The sequence below is a fragment of the Borostomias antarcticus genome, assembly GCF_949987555.1.
Source record: "Borostomias antarcticus genome assembly, contig: scaffold_63, whole genome shotgun sequence".
Classification (NCBI taxonomy): Eukaryota; Metazoa; Chordata; class Actinopteri; order Stomiiformes; family Stomiidae; genus Borostomias; species Borostomias antarcticus.
This window is the reverse complement of record NW_028176448.1, coordinates 986,805-1,000,549: the sequence shown is the minus strand read 5'-3', so window position 1 is coordinate 1,000,549 and position 13,745 is coordinate 986,805. Positions and strand designations below refer to the sequence as shown.

Here is a 13,745-nt window from a genome sequence, read left to right as displayed (position 1 = left end):
ATATAGCTCTATATGGTGCCATGCTCTTGTTGGATAGAGGATTCAAGCTGCTGAATGATAGCGTCCAAATGATCACGAGCTGGTGAGCAGAATGAATAATCAAGGGTATTGGCGTAGGATGCGTTCACAATAGACGGTGTTATGTAGTTATTGGTTTGACGACATGGTAGCGTCATAAAGGCGGGTTTTTTCGTTACCTGATATATCGAAAACCATGATGTTTTAGCGGCTGCCTTGGCGTATCAAAAGAGCCACCCCTAATGCCTTTTTGCCAAGTTTTTTCAGATTATCAACCTCCTTCAGTGACTTTTCCTGTACCTTTTTGCTTAGCTCTTTTTGGTCACTGAGCCTGAGAGGATCATTCCGTAACAGAACCCAACGTTGCTCAACCTCTACATAACAGGAAGATACTTCAGCAGAATCATCATCATCATGGTCTTCAATAGGCTGCAATGACATCGAAGGTGCTTTTTTAACTAACTCCTTTGCCTCCTTGATATTCATGGGAACCAGCAAGATAAACAACTGTTTTTGTTGATCGAGAGGCTGAATGGTTTTGGCAACAAACAGTGTCAATGCCGTATACGCTACTAGATAGCGATTATTCAAGGCCTCTTTGAAGCAGGGCAAGTGTTTTTTGATGATCTCATTGGAGCAGGTTTTGTTGTTTATATTGCCGCTGTATGGAGCCATGACATGAATAGAGGAACACCAGTTTATTCTCTGTTATTAACTGCAAGACCACCTGATTCAAGTCGGACGGCGATCACGGCTATAGCCATGGCAGATATGGATGTAGGTTAAGTTATATGGGTTTTCATCGCTGTTGTAACCACCATCAACATGCAGACTGTTACCGTACAAATTAAATGTCCTGCAGGGCAGTTTCAGATGATTGACGACCTTGATGATGGCAAGGTCCAGATACAACTAGCTGATGCCAGCGTCATACAAGTAATCAAGAGTCCGTCCAAGAATCTTATCGTTTAAATGTTCTGGCTGAATGCCTTATCCAACCAGCTGATCAATAGGCTTGTTTTCGAAAAATTCTGGAAGCATATGCAACGTTTGACCGGTAAAACCAAGGCCATTAATAATCATTGCTACAACTGCCTGTTCGATAGTAGCATCCCGTGCATCAGAGGCACTGATTATGCTGGCATAAATATATTCAGCTATCTTTAGCACTAGGTGTGTTGCGGCGACCAAACCACGGTGATCAAGATTCTTAATATGGTACTGTATGGCTGTATCATGATTTACCTGAATGTCTTGTACCGTTTGGACAGTTGATTCATGGAAATCTCCATTGTTGTGAAGGGTGAAAAGCAGGCACAATAAATTTTTAACCAAAACGCGATGTTCGACTTTATCTTACTTTGCTGAAGAGTCGAACACCATTGATTCTCAATGGATTAAGTCAATACGACTATATGACCAAACTCTGAAAAACCGAGGATAATGCCAAATGTGCACGGTGATAGGCGTCAGACTTAAGCATAATTAAATTGCGCTAACGTACACTCTTTACATTGTAGACCTTGGTAAGTAAAGGATGTTGAACTTTCAATGGCTGAAAAAAGTCTAACATCGCGTAACCAAAATAACCTTAAGGTATCTTTTCTATGGAGTATGAGTCTGATGTATTCAGTAGACCAAAAGGCTGGCAAAAATACTGTATATGAATCATTTGCTGAACACGGTACCAGCAAGATAACCACAAATAATGCCATAATGCCAGTTACGGCTTCTGCGAAGCCAGCACTTGGTGGTAAGGATAGCTCAATTAGCTCAGGTCTGTCAGTTACATCACAGCCTTTATCGGCCAAGAGAATAGAGGTAGTTTCTTTTGAAGAGGGAGACTACTTCATGGTTAGCACCCCCAACAGTATATTCGACCCTTGTGTAAAGGTTATGGGTAGGATAACTAGGTGTTATAATGAGCTGGATCGTCTTGCATCGGAAATGCTGACCGGCCTAGGAATAGCGGATCACCATACGCCGAGAGATCACTTTCTAGCGATGGAAGATATTGATAACAAGGTGCGCAGTAAGCGTTTAGAAGTTTGTACCAGCATTGCCTCAATCTTAACAATTTTAGACAGCGACCCGGACTCTCAGGCTGAGGTTTTTGCCATGCGCGCCTACCGGGATATGGATAGCAATACGCCGCAGGGGTTGCGAAACCTTGTCTTAGATTCGCTCTTTGCTATTAATGACAAAGCTGGCGAGGTAGAACTGGCTGTCAGTTATCTGAAAAAACAATCAGCTAACCCTACTCAGATGTGGGTATCGGGCATCATGTTTCTTGGTATGGAAGAGCGTTATCGACAGAGATGCGACCCTACTAGGGGGATTGAAGTATTAAACCGTTTAAGCCAGAGTAAATCCAGTTATAAGGCCATGGATGGGCGCTGTTATATCTACGCTTCCCAAACTGATATTGGCTTGGAACTGAAGTATCTATGGAATCTCTTTGTACCCATTTTACTACCGGTTAAAGAGTTAAACAGAGCCCTCAGAAAATGCTCATCCCTCATCGCAAAAATAGCAAAGCATTTTGAAGTTCCAAAATTGGGCTATCAGAGCATTGCTGACCTACTTGCTATTACACCAAAAACAGCACATTACAGAAAGCTTACAATATTACTCTCCGTTTTTAACGGTCCTAATGGTGAAGCTTTCTGGAAATACCTCGCTGAGTATTTAACCGGGCGGAAGACATTACCTGTCAGAGTGCAAAACGCGCAAGTATTCTGTATTTTTGGCAAGGCGGTCAAAGAGTGTGATATTCAAGGGATCGAAGTTACAGATTTACTGCCTGACGATGGCCAAAATCATAAATATGTATCACTTCTTTGTAGCTTGTTTATAAATCCCTTTGCTTTTGCCAAACAGTATGGGCAATGGTTGGAGTATTTGGGGCAGACAGAACAGGGGGAGGAGTTTATTCTAGAAAACCAGCCTATACTGACTGCAGGGCTCGCTTCGTTGCCTGATGATTTGTGTAGCCAATATATCCAAAATACTCCAATATCGGAATGGATTGTCCGATCCACTAGCACTTCAGACTGGGCAGTCAACAGTATTCGTTATCTCTTTGGGATTGACTTACCAAAAAACATCTCGCTGTCCCAACAATATGCCAGTGCTTTCAGAGGAGTGTGCCCAAATAAAGGGGCCATCCTTGAGGCTACGAACTGCTTAGTGAGTGGCCGAAAAGATGAAGCCCTGGGAATCCTTGAAAGTGATCAAAGCCATCACCCAGGGGTGTCGTTACTAAAAGCTGACATCCTGAGTAAGGATTCAAGGAGGAAAAATACTAGGAAGCAAACAGAATACATTGTAACTGTTACCAAGGACTATTTAAAAGCTGCTGAAGAAGGATTGCCCGTAGGGTATGCTCGTGCTGCAGAATTTCTGATGCAGAGAAAGCCGGATTGTGTAAGCTCTTGGGAAATGGCAGCTAGGTATTACCTCAAGGCAGCCACTGGCCATATTGAGACTGTTGATCTTCATCAGCACTATTTGGTTATGTCAGAACTGTGCAATGCAGAGGCAGACTTGGGAAGGACAGTTAATACGCATTTGTGCAAATCCACTATTTCACCAGAGAGCACTTCTTCAAGCGATGATAGTGGTCATTACACTGCTTCATGGCATTTTGATCCAGAGTGCCATGGAATGCAGGAATCTTCTATATCAGCTGGACACCAGATAAAAGCGGTAACCTGTGAAATATCAGATTCTGGTGAGACAATTGAGTATGGTCGGCAAAAAGCAGGCAAAAGTGCTTCAGCTGAAAGTACAAACAGGCATGCTCACACAACTCCAGCAGTAAAGGCTGTCAGCAGCAAAAACGTCAACTTCTGGCGTAATTTCCAGCAGATTTTAGTTATGATGAGCGATGACCATTCTTCCCTTAAACAGATGTTAGGTGTGAAGAAAAGGCTGGATGAGCTGCAGATGCCTGAAAACTGTGAGTCTTGGGTTCAAGCAATGGTTGCTCAAAACAAAGCATGGTGTTGCAAAGTGATAGTAGACAGCCAGATGTATCCCACACCGGTAGATAATAGAAGTGCTCGCTTAAGACGAAAAAAAGGAAAGACTCCTGCTGCTAACCCGGTAGCAGAGATACTTCCAGCTCGAAGAGAATTGATGTCTGAATGGCTTGAACACCTGCGCAATGGTTTTCTGAAACTCGGTTTCATTGTTCCTGACTTGAAACGTGTAGTGGATATTGAGCTTCCTCCGGGAATGCTGTCAGAGCGTGGTAAGAGGCAATACGCATCACTCCTGAGCACACTTGCCCATTTTTACAGTCATTGTGGAGAACTGAGTGCGGCGAAAAGTTTGAGGGTCTTGTACCGTAAGCTTTATACCCAATCACATCAGATGCGAAACCTATGGTCTTAGCGATAAGCAGGGCTTACAATACCTGATTTTCCCTTATCACCATCTCACCTAAACATCATTAACGTCTAAACGAACTACACCGGGTTTTCTCGAAACAGGAGGTGCGTCGTGGGCAAGAACAAAATTCAGTTTCAGAAATAGATGAGCCATGTGGAGTTCTTTCAGCCATATGGGCAATAACAACAATGTTTGGACCAGTTTTTCAAATGACTGGGCCGAATTGGTTTGAATGTCATCTGTTTTGTTGCCGTGAGTATTGCATCCTAAAAACCTGTTATCTCTACCAGTGCAACGGAGGCTGCTGCCAGACATCATTGACCAGTGGCACCATCCTGAAAGCTGGCAAATTGCTCTTTACTACTTGGTTTCTAAGCATGTTTTTAATGACTCAGACCAAGAATGTCATATTGCCTTAGAGCTCTCGAGACAGCGTGGAATATCTTATAATACTGCTTGGTGCTTGAAGTACAAGCTTATGCAGGTAATGAAAGAACTGGATGACAGCCGTCCCATGCATGGACATGTGAAGATGGATGATTCCTACTGTATGATGAAAAACATGGAGGCAAACGGGGAAGAGGTCCTGAAAATGGTGTGGTTCCCCTGCTATGACGCCACATTCATTAGTTCTCCATGATTACGAAGGCGAGGGCATTACTGATAGAAGTTCCAATACGTCTGCTAATCTCCACTTGAATCCAGTGAGCGTAGTTTCGACACAGCCTCTACCACTTGCAAACTGCATTTTGCTTCGGTTAGATCCATACAGGCATTGATTAAAAGTGGTGGCAAGCTCCTTTAATGACTCCACTGGCAATCTGATAGTCAGTGTACAGCGCTTTGTCATAGCAGAGCATAGGGCTGGTTTTTTGAAGATAGTCTGCATACTTATAAATGGCCTACCGGGCTGTCAAACCGCTCTTACTAGCACTTGGCCTGATTCACTTGGCCACCTTGTCAGACTCTCCGATGAGTATCTTCAGGGACCGTTCTGCCACCAAGCTTCACTAGTCTAATCCCTCTTGTCGTGTAAGCAGTGACAGGCTTTAAACAGATATTCAAGTACATAGATAACGTGAGTTCGACGAGATAATCACTTGTACTATATAGGCTTAAGCTTTTTTGTACATATTCATGTTACAGGGAAAGAGTGATTTGAGTACTTTATTTACTGGCAATGGCTCAGGATGAGCCATTGGGTACTTTTTAAAAAAACATAATTATGCCTCAAGACATTAAAAGCCAAGGGCTGTAGCCAAAATTTAGGAGTCTAACTCACGTTAGATAAAGTCCATAATTATGGTCGCCTTGACTCCCTTCTGTTACATAATCTCTGTAATCAGTTTTCGCTGATGAGGGTGTCCATCAATAACAATGACCTACTGCCGTGTCTGTTCCTGATTTCGTATGAGTGCTTCCTTGAAAGCTTCTTCTATCACGTCTTCGGCCTCTCTTTCTACACTGGCCCACACTATCTTAGTTTTGGCGTGAGGACAGAATTTAACAATGTTGTCTCTCTTCCGATCTATATACATGATCTATTCTGCCGTTCGAGGATTGAGTTTTTCTGTATAAACGGTGGCTACCTGTGCCTTTCGGTTGCGATCTTTTTTCTTTCCAAGATTGAGCCGTGTTTGTAGCTTCTGCTGACTATTTTGAGCGTTCCTCTTGGTCGCTGCCCTCAACCATTCTTGCCGCATCACTACGCCATTACCGTCAAAACTGAGTATCTGCAGGTCTTCTGTTTGTTCAACCACCACTTTGCGCTGTTCGTAAACATCCTCAAAGTATTGGGTCGTATTGCCTACCAGTTGCATAGCTGTAGTTTTCCAACCATACTTAAGCAACTCTCGCTATGTCGATTAATCGTTCGATCATAAGAGCGATCCATAACATCGCTGGCAATTTTTGTCCTCATGCCATCAGAGTACTTGTCAGTATTGAGGTTTGACTCAGCATCCAGCGGGAATAAGCTTGATTGCTTCCCAAGGTGGTAACTGCGGCGCCTGACTAAGATAGAACCGAACAATCTGGTTAGTTGTCGGGAGGTGTTTTTTCTGCTAACCGTCGCTGCTAGTGACTGACGATTGCTGCGGTTCATCATTAGGCTGTTTGTTATAATACACTTGTAGGAGAAGGCTCAACACTTTGTTGCCTGCAGTTTGGATATAGCTCTCTGTGGTGCCACGCTTCTGTTGGGTAGTGGATTCAAGGTGCTGAATGATAGCGTACAAATGATCACGATGTGGTGATAAGAATGAATAATCGAGGGTATCGACGTAGGATTCGTTCACAATAGACGGTGTTATGTGTTAACGTGAGTTCGACGTTCAGAAAGCCATTGGCACACCTATTGTCTGTTAGTATCAAGACAGCAATATGTGGCTTTCTGGGCTGTCGTGCGTAGGCAATAAATCCTGCCATCAGGGTTACAGCAAAGTTAAATGGTGAACTGTGTCGAGTATGTTCGATCTGCGAAATATTCTTCAACTGATCATTTACGCTCGCTATTACTGCAAGTTTCCTCAACATCACTTTATCAAAGGCCTTCAGCTATTTTGCCTTCATATTTTTTCTGACTTTAGTTACTTGGTTCAGGCCTTTCTCCTGCAACCAGTCTAGCAACTTCTCAGAGGCATATCCCTTATCTCCATAAATCCAATCAGTGAACTCTTAGATGAGATCTGGTACTGGTTTACGGTTATCGGTGTTAATCGTTGTCAGGCAAATGATATAATTTCTCCAAGATGGTTAATGATAAGGTGTAACTTAAAACCAAACTTTCAACCTGTAGACGTTCCCCCGTTTAGCCTATTCACTGAAGACCTTGTGTCTGTTGATTCTATGGTTGTCACAGATAACGATGGACGTTGAATCAATAAAGAAATGACAGGCCCGTTGGTTGCCCCATGCACTGAGACTTTAGATGGTGGTGGTTCTTTTGATACGCCAATGCAGCCGTTAAAACATCATGGGTTTTGATATATCCGGTAACGAAAAAGAGATGGTTTTATGGTGAAATAACGTCGTCACACCAATAACTAACGTGAGTTCGATGGTGAAAGACATGTGAGCCACAGCCACTTAGGTATCTTTCGGATACCAAACCATAAATAACGAACTGGAGGCTTTCGTGTCTATGGTAAGTGTATTCTGTGATGTGGATGATTTCTGAATTAAATTGTGAATCACAATGGCATAGACAACTTATCTATCATTCAAAAAAGCCTCCAGTGATATCCAAGCTATCGCTCAGTGAAATAATGACCATTATAATATATTTCCATCAGAGAGCATTTCGCAATTTCAAGCACTATTACCAGAGACTGATCACACAACATCAATCAGACTATTTCCCGAACCTAGTATTCTATAATCGCTTTGTAGAACTCATGACACAGGCTTTGATACCATCGACGGTTTATATAAAGTGCGCGTGGTTCTTTCGATACGATAATGCAGCCGATAAAACATCATGGTTCTCGATATATCTGATAACGAAAAAGAGACGGGTTTGTGATGATATAATGTCGTCAAACTAATAATTACATAACACCGTCTATTGTGAACGCATCCTACGCCAATACCATCGATTATTCATTCTTATCACCAGCTCGTGATCATTTGGACACTAGCATTAAGCACCTTGAATGCACTATCTAACAAGAGCATAGCACCATAGAGAGCTACATCCGGACTGAAGGCAACGAAGTGTTGCGCCTTCTTCTACAAGGATATATGTATAAACAGGCCAATGATGAGCCGCAGTAGTCGTTTGTAACGAATAGCGACGGTGAGCAGAGAAATCACGTCAGGGAAAATACCTCACGACAACTGACAGCTTGTTTAGTTCTGTCGCAGTTATAGCCAGCGGAAGCAATCAAGCGTGTTTCCGCTGGATGCATTTAACCTACATACTGACAAGTACTCTGATGGAATAGGGGAACCATTGTCAGTGATGTTATGGATCGTTCTTATGATCCAACGATTAAACATATCGTGATAGTTGCTCAAGCATGGTTGGACAACGACAGGCTATGTAACTAGCCGCTGATATGGCTCAAGACTTTGAAGCTTTTTACGAACAGCGCAAGGTTGGGAGTGAGCAAACAGAAGATCTGCAGATACTCAGTTTTGACGGTAAGAGCTTGGTGATGTGCCCGGAAGGTTTGATGGAAGTAACTAGGATAACGCGCACAATAGTCAGCCGAAGCTGCAAACTAGGCTCAGTTCTTGAGAGAAAAAAGATTGCAAACGAATGGCACAGGTAGCCACCGTTTATACGGTAAAATCCAATCCTCGCACGGCAGAATCGGTCATGGATATGGATTGGAAGAGCGATAACGTTGTTGAATTCCGTCCTACAGCCAAGAATAAGAGAGTGTTGGCCAGTGTAGAAAGAGAGGCGTAAGCCGCGGTAGAAGAAGTTTTCGAGGAGCGCTCAGGCTATATAAGGAGCAGAAATGGCAGTGAGTAATTGTTATTGATTGGCACCGTTCATCAGCGGAAACTGAGTATCTAGATTATGAAAAAGAAGGGAGTGGAGGTAACCATCATCATGGACTGTATCCATGTACTTGCATAGCGTGAGTTCGACGCGTCAATTTTGGCTATAGTCCTTGGCTTTTACTGGTTTTAGGTATAGTGATGTTTTTTGAAAAGGGTCCAATGGCCATTCTGAGCCTTTGCCAGCCAATAAAGTACTCAAATCACTCTTTTTCTATAACATGAATATGTGCAAAAAGGCTGGAGTATATGTAGTTCAAGGGATTATCTCGTCGAACTTACGATGAATATCTGTGGAAAGCTGGTCCCTGCTTACACAACAAGGGGGATGAGGCTATTGAAAGCTGGGTGGTAGAACGGTACCTGAAGATACTCATGGGAGAGTCTGACAAGGTGGCCATGGGAATCCAGCCAAGTGCGAGCAAGAGAGGTCTGACAAAACGTGAGGCCATTGATAAGTCTGCAGACTATCTTCAAAAAAACCGTCTCGGACCATGTCATGACAAGGCGCTGGATGCTGGCTATCCTGTTGCCAGTGGAGTCATTGGGGGAGCTTGCCGCATGTGATCAATGACAGTATGGATCCAACCTAGGCCAAGTGGAGTTTGCAATTGGCAGAGGCTGTGTTGAAGCTACGCTCACTGGATAAGTGAAGATTGGCAGGCGTATTGGAACTTCCATAAGTGATGCTCTCGCCTTCGTAATCATGTAGGACGAATGAATGTGGCGTTGTAGCAAGGGATCCACCCATATTTCTTATCAATGAGTATTGCGCTTAAAGGTATTCCTGAGTCAGAGTATTGTCCATATCTCACAGAGGTTAAGTATGACTGTGAACCAATTCTGAGAGCTCTGAAGCGGGACAACTTGTCTCCTGTCAATAATTCGGCTTATCTACTGCTCTACGGCGCTGCTTATCAAGGAAATCTTGAGCTTGTGCAGGCATTTGTTGATGTTAGATTTGATCTTGAAAGGGTGCGGTTTTTGTGATTCGGCAATGCAGCCGCTAAAACATCATGGTTTTCGATATATCAGATAACGAATAAGAGACGGTTTTATGGTGATATTATGTAGTTAAACTAATAACTCCAGAACCCTGTCTCTTGTGAACGCATCCTGCGCGAATACCCTCGATATTCATTCTTCTCATCAGCTCGTGATAATGTGGACGCTATCATTAAGCACCTTGAATCCTCTCTCCAACAAGGGCATGGCACCATATAGAGCTATATCTAAACTGAAGGCAACGAAGTGTTGCGCCTTTTCCTCTAAGGGGATCTGGATAAGTAAGCCAATGATGAGCCGCAGCAATCGTTGGTAACTGGTAGTGACGGTGAGCAGAGGAATCACGTTAGAAAAAAGGCTTCCAGACAACTGACCATCTTGTTTGGTTCTGTCGTAATCAGGTGACGTAGTTACAGCCAGCGGAAGCAATCAAGTGTATTTCCGCTTGATGCTCAGTTAAACCTCAATACTGACAAGTACTCTGATGGCATGATGGTAAAAATTGTCAGCAATGTGATGGATCGCTCGTATGATCGAACGATTAAACGACATCGTTAGAGTTGCCACGTATGGTTGGGAAACGACATGCTGTGCAACTGGTAGCGTATACGACTCAAGACTTTGAGGATTTTTACGAACAGTGAAAGGTTGTGATTGAGCAAACAGAAGACCTGCAGATCCTCAGTTTTGATGGTAATGGATTGGTGATGCGCTAGGACGGGCTGATGGAAGCAATCAAGAAGAACGCGGCAAAGAGTCAGCAGAAGCTGCAAACCAAGCTCAGTCAGGGAGAGGAGAAAGATCGTAAACGAATGGCACAGGTAGCCACCGTTTATACGATAAAACCCAATCCTCGAACGGCAGAATCGGTCATGGATATGGATCGGAAGAGCGACAACGTTGTTAAAATCCGTCCTAAACCAAGAATAAGAGAGTATGGGCCAGTGTAGAAAGAGAGGCAGAAGCCGTGATAGAAAAAGCTTTCGAGGAAGCGCTTAGGCTAGATCCGGAGCAGAAACGGCAGTTGGTCATTGTTATTGATTGGCACCATCATCAGCGGGAACTGATACCAATATTATGAAACAGAATGGAGCTAAAGCAACCATCATCATGGACTTTATCCATGTACTTAAATATTTATGGAAAGCTTGGCACTGCGTACACATCAAGGGGGATGAGGCTATTGACAGGTGGGTGGCAGAACGGTCCTCTAAGATACTAGGGGAGAGTCTGACAAGGTGTGCAAGAGAATCCGGTGAAGTGCGAGCAAGATAGGGCTGACAAAACGGCCGCTATTGGTAAGTGCGGAGACTATCTTCAAAAAACCGTCCCAAGCTCTGCTATGACAAGGCTCTGGATGCTGGCTATCCTGTTGCCAGTGGAGTCATTGAGGGAGCTTGCCGCCATTGGATCAATGACCGTATGGATCTATCTTGGGCTAAGTGGAGTTTGCAAGGGACAGAGGCTGTGCTGAAGCTAAGCTAACTGGATTCAACTGGAGATTGGCAGGCATATTCGAACTCCCATAGGGAATGCTTTCGCCTTCGTAATCATAGAAAACTAATGGATGTAGCGTTGTAGCAGGGGGACCACACCAAATGACATTCCTACCCACTACTGACACAAACTTTTTAAACACTTGTGTTGACAGTTGGTTTTGCGGTTAGTAGAATTCTCGTCCTTTTGTCTCGGTGACATTGATCACCAGACTTTGTTCTTTATAGATATCATGGTTAGAACAAGATGAGTCAACAATCAAAGCAATCCGGACAGGCGCAGCAGATTCGCATTCGCCTGAAAGCTTTTGACCATCGCCTGATTGATCAGTCTACGCGGGAGATAGTTGATACTGCGAAGAGGACTGGTGCCCAGGTGCGTGGTCCAATCCCTCTGCCAACACGAAAAGAACGTTTTACCGTTCTGATTTCTCCACACGTCAACAAAGACGCTCGTGATCAGTATGAAATCCGTACTCATAAGCGTCTTCTCGACATCATAGAGCCCACCGAAAAAACTGTAGACGCACTGATGAAGCTGGACTTGGCAGCAGGTGTTGAAGTGCAGATTAGTCTCGGTTGATTGCGGCCACGGGCGCCATATCAAAGTGTGCACACTTTTGTGTAACAGCTCTGAAGTGAGCGGCCATAGTGGGTAATAGCCCCGTACACGAGAGAGGTTGAAATGACTATTGGATTAGTCGGGAAAAAACTCGGTATGACCCGTGTTTTCACCGAAGATGGTGCTTCCATTCCAGTTACCGTAATTGAAGTAGATCCAAACCGCGTTACTCAGGTTAAGAGCTTGGAAACCGATGGGTATATGGCAATTCAGGTTACTTCTGGAAGTAAGAAGGGTAGCCGTCTTAGCAAGCCAGCAGCTGGTCACTTCGCGAAAGCTGGAGTTGAAGCTGGATTTGGTCTCTGGGAATTCCGTATCGACGCTGACGCTGAATACAAGGTTGGCGACGTTATCGGTGTAGGCCTGTTTGAGAAAGGTCAGAAAGTAGATGTTACCGGTCAGTCCAAGGGTAAGGGGTTTCAGGGCGTAATCAAGCGCTACAACTTCCGTATGCAGGACGCTACTCACGGTAATTCTCTGTCTCACCGAGCGCCTGGCTCTATAGGTCAGTGTCAGACTCCTGGCCGTGTCTTCAAAGGCAAAAAAATGGCTGGACATATGGGTGCTGAGAAAGTGACCGTACAGTCCTTGGAAATCGTTCGCGTTGATGGCGAGCGTAACCTGCTGTTGGTTAAGGGCGCAGTACCTGGTGCTACCGGTGCTAACGTGATCGTTAAACCTGCAGTTAAAGCTGGCGCCTGAGGGATTAGACATGGAACTGAAGGTAAACGGTGCAGATGCCGTTCAGGTCTCAGACGTGACTTTTGGCACTGAATTCAACGAAGCCATGGTTCACCAAGCGGTAGTTGCGTTCATGGCTGGGACGCGTCAGGGTACCAGAGCTCACAAAAATCGTAGCGATGTAAGTGGCGGTGGTCGTAAGCCATGGCGTCAAAAAGGTTCCGGTCGGGCACGCGCCGGTACTATCCGTAGCCCATTGTGGCGCGGAGGCGGCAAGACTTTTGCTGCCGCACCACAGGATCATGCTCAAAAGCTGAATAAGAAGATGTATCGCGCAGCTCTACGTTCTATTTTGTCTGAACTGGTTCGTCAGGAGCGTCTGGTGGTGGTTGAGCAGTTCGCTGTTGAATACCCAAAGACCAAGTTGGTTGTTGCCAAACTGAATGAACTGAACGCTAACGGAGCGCTGATCGTTGCTGATGAAGTGGATCAGAACGTTTATCTGGCTGCTCGCAACATTCCGCACGTGGAGGTTCGTAACGTTCGGGGTATTGATCCGGTTAGCTTGGTTGCTCACGAGAAAGTCGTGATGACCGTGTCTGCCATCAAGAAGCTCGAGGAGATGCTGGGATGAACCAAGAACGGATTTATAAAGTTCTGCTTGGCCCGCACATTTCCGAGAAGGCCACGGTTGTTGCTGAAGAGTATAATCAGTATGTCTTCAAGGTAGTTAAGGACGCAACCAAGCTTGAGATCAAAAAAGCTGTTGAGCAGCTGTTTGACGTCAGCGTTAAAGCTGTCAGAACTAACGTTGTTAAGGGCAAGACTAAGCGCAATCGTTTCGGTATGGGCCAACGCTCAGACTGGAAAAAGGCCTACGTTAGCTTGGAACAAGGTCAGGAAATTGACTTCTCGGACGCGGAATAAGGAGCTAGAGAATGGCAGTTATCAAGTGCAAGCCGACTTCTCCAGGTCGTCGTTTCGTTGTCAAGGTAGTTAACCATGACCTTCACAAGGGC

The 13,745-nt window shown here is 44.5% G+C and overlaps 1 protein-coding gene across 1 annotated transcript; it reads left to right on the top strand.

Moving 5' to 3' along the window:
• Nucleotides 1–12,757: 12,757 nt before the first annotated feature.
• LOC311328488 (large ribosomal subunit protein uL4-like) lies at nt 12,758–13,360 on the top strand (the record flags this gene model as incomplete). The annotated part of the gene is made up of 2 exons (XM_084462451.1): nt 12,758–12,907; nt 13,100–13,360. The coding sequence occupies 2 exons, from the start codon at nt 12,758–12,760 to the stop codon at nt 13,358–13,360; spliced, it is 411 nt and encodes a 136-aa protein (XP_084318577.1).
• Nucleotides 13,361–13,745: the final 385 nt, after the last annotated feature.